We start from the raw sequence: 9,130 nt of genomic DNA, 5'->3' as shown, positions 1-9,130 counted from the left end.
ATAAAGTGTATGAAGATGAAGAGAGGGGTTTGGGGGTTTGGCGGTTTTAAATAGAACAAAATAAAATGTTATCTATCCCTGCAAATGTCATTAAATAGCAAGTTTCTTTAACATATAGCAACAATTTAAGGCAGTAGTAGAGAGCAAAATAAGCAATAGCAGAGTATTTTTGCTCATTTTCATTCTTCAATATCCATTGTTATTATAAAGTAGGGCTGAACGATTTGGGAAGAAAAAAGCTGTATACTGTGTATCATAATAAGACACTTTAGACTATAATGAATGTTCTTACCATTTCAAACAACTTGTACAAAAAGTTGGCGAGCAAAGAATTAAACACATTTTAAACATATTAACTCTTCAATGAGAATGGATATACAGTATGACTTATTTGCAGAGAATGTTATATTACCTATTCAAGTGTAGCCTTTCCGATTAACAACTTTTCACCGCTCGGACTGGCCTTTCAATTCGATCATTCAGCCCAGTCACCAACTATTGCTTCCACCTTTTTAAATTCATAGCAGCACTAACTGCACTAGAATCCAATCCATTGCCACTTCCACCATTTTGTTTCTATGGTGTTCCACAAGGCACCACAATTGGACCATTATTATTCACTTTAACGCAACTTAAGTATTGCCCTATAGCCTCAAGCCCCCTGCCACACAGCCCATAATGTGCCCAGGGTGATGCTGTAGGTTACCATGGCGACCAGGTAGACCCGGAATAGCAGTACATCCAGCACATAACCCACTTGGAGCCACTCTTTAGCCACCTCCCGGCAGCGGTCTCTCTTCTCCAGGAAATGTCGGATGGCTGTGACTTCTTGCAGGATGTTGTTCATGACAGGAGGGGGCGCCGGCGGGTCCCTGGGCGAAGGGAAGCCCAAAAGAAGACCGCCATCCCGATCGTGGTGGCTGCGTCTGCGGCTGAAGTCGCCACTGTGGTGGAGGGTGCACTGGGCTGTGGTGGACACACAAAGACACAATTAAAGGACAGACATTATGCAAAACTGACTTTTTTTGAGCCTTTTACCATAACGTGGTTTCCTCATCAAACAATTATCCATGTAGTGCATTGTGTCCACAGTTTCCTACCAGTTCCATAGCTGCTGTCCTTGTGGTGCTCGAGGTCGGATGCCTGGGAGTGTGAGGAGAGCCTGGAGCAGAGCCTGTGCTTCTGATGGATACAGAAGAGCACCGGGGCCTTCTCCAGGACCAGGTACTTGAGCCAGTGAGGGACCGGAGGCTGCAGGTCCTGTTTGTGCACCAGGCGGACGATCAGCACCGTCTCCGTCAGGCTGATCACCAGGAGGGCCATGCACACCACAAAGTACACGCCTAGAACACCAGAATCACATACACATCAACACGTGTTAGGCCCAGTTCACATTTTGTCTTGGTTGGTCCTCAGTGCTATAACATCAATCTTATACAAGTTAAAAGGCAGCAAATAATTATTATATATTATTATATATTTTCAATTATTTGACTTGGATTATTTATTTATTTTTTACTTGGATTATTTTTATTGTACGCTATTAAAATACATTATTACAATATGACTAATATGACAATGATTTAAAAAAAAGTTGATTAAACATTGCGGCCCTACTTGTAAGTAAAAGCAGTATTAAAAATCATGTAAAAATGTCTTATTACACTTAAAATGAGAAGAAATAGAATAGTTTTAATTCCAGCCATTTAGAGTAGTCCTGGAGTTGTGTCCTTGGGCAAGACAGTTAAAGGGGACATATTATGCTAAATCAACATTAACGTTACAACGGTGTTTACTCAAAGTTGTATTTTGATTATTTATGCGTGTTTGAGTAATCCTGTACTGTCCTGCTTCTCAGGCTCGAGCGCTCAAAATTCAAGATGTCACCTTCCCCCTATCCCCACCCACATCCCTGTACTTAGCTGTGATTATTTGAAGAGTTTTGACTAGAACTAAGCTGTTTTAGATGAACAATGTGGTTTACAATTAACAAAATGTAAAATTATCATCTTTATACTGCATGTTTTAGTCCCTTACTACCTGGAAGTACCTAAAAAAAGCACAATACGTTTACATCATAACACTTCACCGCCAGTGTCTATATAAATGTGACCATCTTTGTCATATTTACAGCATTTGTTTTTATATTAAGTAGAAAACTGATATCCTTAATACTAATCCTAATGGAGGTCTACATGCTGTACCGATGAGAGGCGTCCCGATGGCGGTGGCGGGCAGAGTGTCGGACACGATGATGAGGAACACGGAGTACCCCAGCAGAAGAGTGATCTTGAAGGACACTCTCTCTCCACTGTCTGGAGGCAGGTAGAAGCCCACCACGTCCATGATCATGAGGAACATACTGGGGAGGAGGAGGTTCACTGTGTAGAAGAGAGGCCGACGCCGGATCACCACCTGCAGGAGAACATAGAACATCAGCAAGCACAAACCCAAATATACTGCTAATGTGTTGTGATTTAAAATGTGCAAATACTCTCTCAGATTTCTTTCATGCAACCATAAAAGAAGTATGTATTTGTATATACAGTGCATCCAGAAATTGCTCAATGCTTTGTTGAAACTCCTTTGGCACTAACTACAGCCTCAGGTTCTTTGGAGTATAATGCTAGTGTGCTTAGCTAATGGCTGTGTGCTTAGGGAAGATGAACCTTTGTCCCTGCCACAGTTCTGCCTTTTGCCTTTGTTCATCCTCAGTCCAGTTCCAAATTCCATCCTACAATCCAGTCCATCTTTTGCTTCCTCTCTGGTTTCCCTGCTCTCCACAGCTGCCTCTCATTCCCTGTTCCTCCCGGGGAAACCTACATATGCTCCCTATGTTCATTCAGGCATTGCTAGCTTGTTGACTAGTCAAGAGAGACACCCAAGCTCTGCATTTATATCGGATCTTCTGCCTTTGTATTTGAAATCTGATTCTGAATTCCCTGTTTTCTGAGTCTGTGCCCTGTCTGATTTTCTGTTCAGAGATTCTACCATTTTTGCATATTTAAATTGTGTCAATAAAGAAGTATTTACCTACCTTCTTTGTCTTTTTTGAGTGTTTTCTGAGGCAGTTGACTAAAACGGAATACTGACTTCATGTACAAACAGTCTTCGCAAGGTCACCTCCATTTCTATCATTGTTAACATTTCTGTGTGGTTAGCTCTATCTATCGTGGCCGTCATCTAACCGTTACCAAATTTGTCCTTCTCTTACATCATCAGTTTCTACTTCTTATTGCATCTCGGACAGCTCGTCTCCACGCTGGTAAATACACTTCTACTGCCTCAGACATCCACAGTTTCCTGCCTCTCATTACAACACTAGAACTCATGAGAACGACACGTACTTATCTCTGACGTACTTACGTGGAACTTCATCTCTGCGTAGTAGTCGTCGTTGTCCACACTGAAGATCTTGTAGTTGGACAGGATGTGCAGCAGCTCCCACTCGCCCTGGTTCATGAAGACGCTCTTGTCTTCCCTCAGCTCCTCCGGGCTCCGCATCAGGGTGATGTTTATGTCATCAACTAAAGATATCCAGCATTATCAGACATTTACAACTTCATATTGATTTGATTAAATTCTAAATTGTTGGGCGCCATAGTTTTACATGATGTGATATTACTTTAAAGGAGACATTATGCTTTTTTTTTCAAGGACTTAGTATCGACTGTAACTTAAGGGAATCATCATTTTACATTTTGTTCATTGTAAACCACAAGAGTGATATAAAATGGCTTAATAATAGCGACTGGTTCATTGACTTCCTGTTCAAAACTGCAGAACTGATAAGCCCCACCTATTTATAGTGACATTTCACTGTAACAAAGATTGGATTGTCATGTACATGGGTTTATTTTTTTAAAGCGGCAATGTGACTACATGTAACACTCTTCCTTTTTCAAATAACCACAATTAAGTGCAGGGATGTGGGCGGGGATAGAAGGTAGGTGAAAACAGATATTTTCTTATTATTCAAACTTACAAGAATCAATCAAAATAAAACTAATGATGAGGAAACACTGTTGTAACAACATTAAACGCGTATTGAAGTTGAAATAAGAGCATTATCAATATTAAAATGTGCAGTGCTTAAAATATACACACACGATGCTCAAAACTGTTGTACGCTCACAACACTGGTTTTACATTTACAGAGTGGTAGGTACAGACAAGTTGACCACACTGAGTCATGCACAAACGGTTTTGCACACGTGTATTTACTTTGGTTGCCCATTGAACTCACTGGTGTGGAGCCAGCTCTGGAAGGTGAGGCTGCACTTCTGCACGTCGAAGGGGAAGTTGTAGATGTTGAGGGTGCAGGCCGTGACCACCTGGATGGGCTTGTAGTTCCGCACTAGTCCATCATGTGTTACATAGACGTAGGGGATGTCCGGAGACTTGCCCACATCCACACTGCACCACAACACACAAGAAGCACATTCATGTATCGCAGAGCTGCCACTCACCATTGTTTTAGTACTCGACTTTGAACTACTGTAATCAAACTCTCCTTTCTATTCTAGATTGAGACTTTTTAAATACACTATCTACCAAATAAAGGTTGAAATGTATGAAGGTGTTTCTATTGCCAAAGCTTTTGTTTTACCCTGAATTTATGCAATTTAGTTTTTTTTTGCATTTGAATGATGAAAAAACGAATCAGTGTAAAAAAATGCAATGTTTTAAAAATCTGTGGGAAATAATACAATGCTTTAATATTCAGTTTGTACTGTGTTTTTAAAAGTCAGTGTATATTTTTTTATATTATGTTAAAATAAGGTGTTTAAATTTCAGTCCCTGAAAACACAATGTTCTAAAATACAGTCTCTGTTTTAAATTCAGTGCAAAAAGTTCAGTGTAAAGATTTTTAGTGTCTCAAAGTCTCTGTTTAACTTACGATTAAATCCAGATTGAAGCAGTCAAGCTCCTGTTCCCCATGAGCAGAGTCCAGCTCCTTAATACCTTCTGCTTTGGTTTTAAAATTAGGAAAATAATACTTTTTAAATAATGTTTTGAGTATCAGGTTTGTATTTTTTTATATTAATATATTTAAGAATTTTTAGTTCAAAATTTGGCTGATATGGTGACTAGTCAACTAGTTACAATTACTCAATTTCTTAATGTATCGAAAGGAAGGTAAGGCTGCATTTGTACTTGTTTTCTTAATAAACAAATTGAATCGAAATTGTACCAACTATAAATTATTACTTTTAATCATGAGGCCAATCTCACAAAAGTAATTCCAAATTTGTGGCGTAAGACGTGGCTAAAGCTAGAGTAAATAAGAAACTATTCTTTTCTGCATTTATTTTCACGCCACGTTTTAAAGTTGAAATGTGATCATGTTAGATGCTTTATGCACTGAAAATGGAATATTGTCTGTCTTGACACGAGCGCTGCACGTTGATCTGCCCTAGCTCAGATTTACTCATCGGTTGAATAAATATAAAGTTATCATTCCAGGAAATACAGCGGCTTCTCACAAAACCAAGTCAGGGTTTGGTGAGGAACAGTTTATATCTGCTTTTTGCCTGAGCCTGTGTTCTCTTTTGTCCAAACATCGTGCTCAGAAGCATTCCAGGAGCTAAAAGCGAGCTGGAGCGTTATAGAAGCGAGCCGGAGCGTTATAGCGTTATAGAGGTGATTTCACCCGCCTCGGTGCTCTTAAACAGCCGAGTCTTAAACAAACAGTGGAGACACGTTGGGAGCGTCCTGAGCTACAACTCACAACTCATTGATGAGGATGTCGGGCACCCACACGTTGGCCGTGGGCAGCGACACCTGTTTAACATCATCGAAGTCGTCTGGGTCCCAAACCAGGAACTCATCTGTCCAGGACTCAACACACAAGACAACAACAACAACAAACTGAATATACATGCGCTGTACTGTATCTATACATAACCAAGACGATAAATGGATGTAGTTTGATGAAAATGTTGGGTTTTTTAGGTACATAAAACAGTCCTACCTGTCTGTACCACACATAGGTCGTCAGAACTTGATTCTTCTCGTCCTGTAGGAAAACGACCGCAACTGAAATGACTGCGAAGCTAAAAAATATGACTAAATATTACTAAAAACATACTTCTGATAAATGTAACCTTTTTCCTATCGTTTAAATATGGAATCTGGTGCGTTCAATGTAACATAGATCGAAGTATTGTGATATTGATACTTTAGCTCGACCCCAGATTGAACTGATCCTAAACAATCTATTTGTTTTAGTCATTTTAAGTATTTATATTTTTGCATGAGAATATACTGTATATCTATATTTGATACACTAATGGACATCCTCAACACAAAACAGACAAATGTACAGTCACTTCTAGAATTATCAGTGCGATGGTTGCAATTATTATTATTATTATTATTATTTTTTGAATTATAATCAAGAGCACCATCTAAATAGGAACCAGATACAAATAAAGAAATGAACTGGTCAGATACAACAACAGCCATTAGCCTGAATGTGCATGATTTAATTCTATGCATTTGTTTTGTAGTATCATTTGGCTCTTTCACCTAATTGTAAAGCAGATTCAGTCACTGCTTTGTCTGAAATGTGAGAATGCCCTCTATATTTCCCGCCTCCTCGTGCGTATTATTCTGTTTTCGATTGGCACTGACCACGTTGAGGATGGAATAGACCATGAGGTCGATGGCCACTACAGTCGAGCTCCTCCAGTCCTTCACAGGCCTCACTCCCTTCTTATAGCCCGAGCTCAGGAACTCGGACAGACGCACCAGAGTGGCGTTTGCGAACCTGCCGGCCTTTTTCACTGCAAAACATACTCCGATTAGGCCACACACCGTGCAGTACAGTGTGTTTGATGAATGAGGCTCTGTGTGTGACTCCAGATCAGTTCACAATCTGTCAAAAACATTCATATTAAAAAAAAAGTCATGTCATATTTTCATTGAAGTAACGGATCTATTTTATCCTAGCACTGCTCAGATATGTCTATCCTTTGAAAATAGCAGATTTTGAGCGTTATCGTTTTGCCTGTTCATTTAAATTAACTTTTCAAATTTAATCTTATGTACAGTTTCCTCAGATACTTTTTAACATTTTTGAACTACTACTTTTACTTTTTCATGAGTCATATTATTTTGAAACGACTAAATTCTTACTTGTGTACAACGTTTTGGCCAAATCAGAAAGTCCTGCTACGTCTAAACTAATAAGGGAACACGTTGCCTGCATTCGGAAGAGACAAAAACATATATTCTGTATGAATTTTATCTCGTAATTACAACATTCTTCTTCTTCGGTTTTGCCTCGCCGTGCTGTTGTAAAAAGTACATATCCACACAAATCCCAGTGTGGCGTTCTGTCAGCCCCACACAGTGATCAGTGCTGACTGCTCAGTGTGAAAAGTGAGTAAATAAACCCCAGTGTATCCAGGATCTCACGCCCGGAGCCCATCACCCCTCAGAGGCTCAGAAATGATGGATACAAATAAGTAGCCACGCAAAAACACCATATACACTCATTCCATTTACAGTCTTCAAAATAAATACAGGCAAAACTCTCTTTTTTATCCTTCTTTTTGGTCAGTTTGGTTTCTTAACTCTGCTCTGGACAAACTACTCAATCGACCTGCTCCAGAGCTGGCAGAAAATACACCGTCACAGTCTGAAATTGTCTGCAGATATTCAGAACTTCAATCAAAACCTGAAAAAAGCACGTTCTGATAGTCAACATCAGCCAGTTTTATTATTCTACTGAGCTAAAATGAGTAATGAAATGTGTACTTTTTATGACAGTTGTGTATTCACCTGCCCAGGGACTGCAGATGGAAAGTAGCAGTCATGAAATCTGGTGCAGATCATCTAGTTACTAAACTAAAAAAAAAAAAGAAATATGTGGAAACAAAAAAAAAATCAAACCTAAAATGTCACTAAATCAAGTTATATCTACAGATTGATATGGGACAATCTAATAATTTTCTGAAAATATGTTTTTTCTCCCAGAGACATAAAGATAAGCACTTAAAGTAGCGCATACACACACCAAACAAACTATAATACTTTAACACATCGTATATCTGAATCCATTTAATTTACTTTGGATTGAAAATAGCCAAAATCCTCTTTGTAAACGTTTTTGCATTTTAAAATTCAAGCTATACATTTTTGAGATGTACCATATATGTGTATTTTTTTAGACTGCATAATAAGTCACTGAATTTATTTATTTCCCTCTCTACAGCTCAAATCTTATGTGACATAAAAAATACAGTAATGTATGTAAAATAATCAGTCCACACGACAAATACTGACCCCCCCAAAATAACAGCTTTCAAATACTGAGTAATAGGTCGATACAGTAATTATCGTGACATTTCTTTGGCACAACTGAGTATTTTACTTTTTGTCTTTCTTTTTTAAGCTCATTTTATGTTTTATTGGACAACGGAAACAACAGAGCAATGCAACAACAGAAACCAATAAAAATAGAAATAAACTACAGGAGAAATTTGATACCTCTAAAGGTCAGATTGTTTGTTGTGTCCGGTCCTGTCTTACCCGTTCGTCCCGTCGCCGCTCCATACAGCGCCACAGAAATCAGTCCCCAGATGAGTGGAGTCCTCATGGTCCTGTCTGCTCTCCCCGCTCTCTGCAGCACATACAATGTTTATACTGAAGAAGTACGTCCCACACAGACGGGGGGCATCACTAACTCCCCACAGCTCCTCCCTGCATGCCCACATGACAGCGCCACACTGCACTGGCCTTACCCCCAAACCAAATGCTCAAAATGTTACTGAATGTTACTGAATATGCACTTTTTTACCCAGTTACTGCTGAGAATGTTGAGTATTTGTCAGGAAAATAGCAAACTTTAAGTCATTTTAGGTGTATTTAGTGGTGGAAATGTTGAAAAAGTCAGTCAAATGAAAGTACTGTAAGTAGTGAACATATTTAAGATTTTACTAAACATTTAGCCTATTTCCCACAATTTTGGTGATGTTTATAACTGTACTTCATGGTTGGACATGAGCAGCAGATGTAATATGGTAATTCCATGCTGTTACCTAGCAACCATACTGTAAACAAGAGCCAAAATCCATATAATGATACCATAGTTATGATTTGACATATGATAATACCTGCTTAA

At 39.0% G+C, this 9,130-nt stretch overlaps 1 protein-coding gene across 1 annotated transcript; it reads right to left on the bottom strand.

Annotated features, from left to right (window-relative positions):
- Positions 1-516: 516 nt before the first annotated feature.
- Positions 517-6,783, bottom strand: LOC140361199 (5-hydroxytryptamine receptor 3A-like). The gene is made up of 8 exons (XM_072446921.1): positions 6,637-6,783; positions 5,975-6,019; positions 5,732-5,841; positions 4,247-4,416; positions 3,367-3,527; positions 2,205-2,415; positions 1,101-1,343; positions 517-966 (listed from the first exon to the last, which is right to left on the bottom strand). The coding sequence occupies exons 1-8, from the start codon at positions 6,658-6,660 to the stop codon at positions 653-655; spliced, it is 1,278 nt and encodes a 425-aa protein (XP_072303022.1). The 5' UTR covers positions 6,661-6,783; the 3' UTR covers positions 517-652.
- Positions 6,784-9,130: the final 2,347 nt, after the last annotated feature.

This window comes from Eucyclogobius newberryi, unplaced genomic scaffold, assembly GCF_026437365.1.
Source record: "Eucyclogobius newberryi isolate DKJ021-1_F unplaced genomic scaffold, fEucNew1.0.hap1 SCAF_15, whole genome shotgun sequence".
Classification (NCBI taxonomy): Eukaryota; Metazoa; Chordata; class Actinopteri; order Gobiiformes; family Gobiidae; genus Eucyclogobius; species Eucyclogobius newberryi.
The sequence above is the reverse complement of the archived record's forward strand: the minus strand, read 5'-3'. Positions and strand labels throughout refer to the sequence as shown.

Bases quoted from the DNA above. Each gene is read 5' to 3' on its own strand.
- LOC140361199 (XM_072446921.1), bottom strand. From the start codon at position 6,660: ATGGTCTATTCCATCCTCAACGTG. The intron at 6,020-6,636 runs GTCAGTGCCAAT...GTTTTCCTACAG, and splicing joins TCTATTCCATCCTCAACGTG to GACGAGAAGAATCAAGTTCT. The intron at 2,416-3,366 runs GTAAGTACGTCA...GTTCTCCTGCAG, and splicing joins ACGCAGAGATGAAGTTCCAC to GTGGTGATCCGGCGTCGGCC.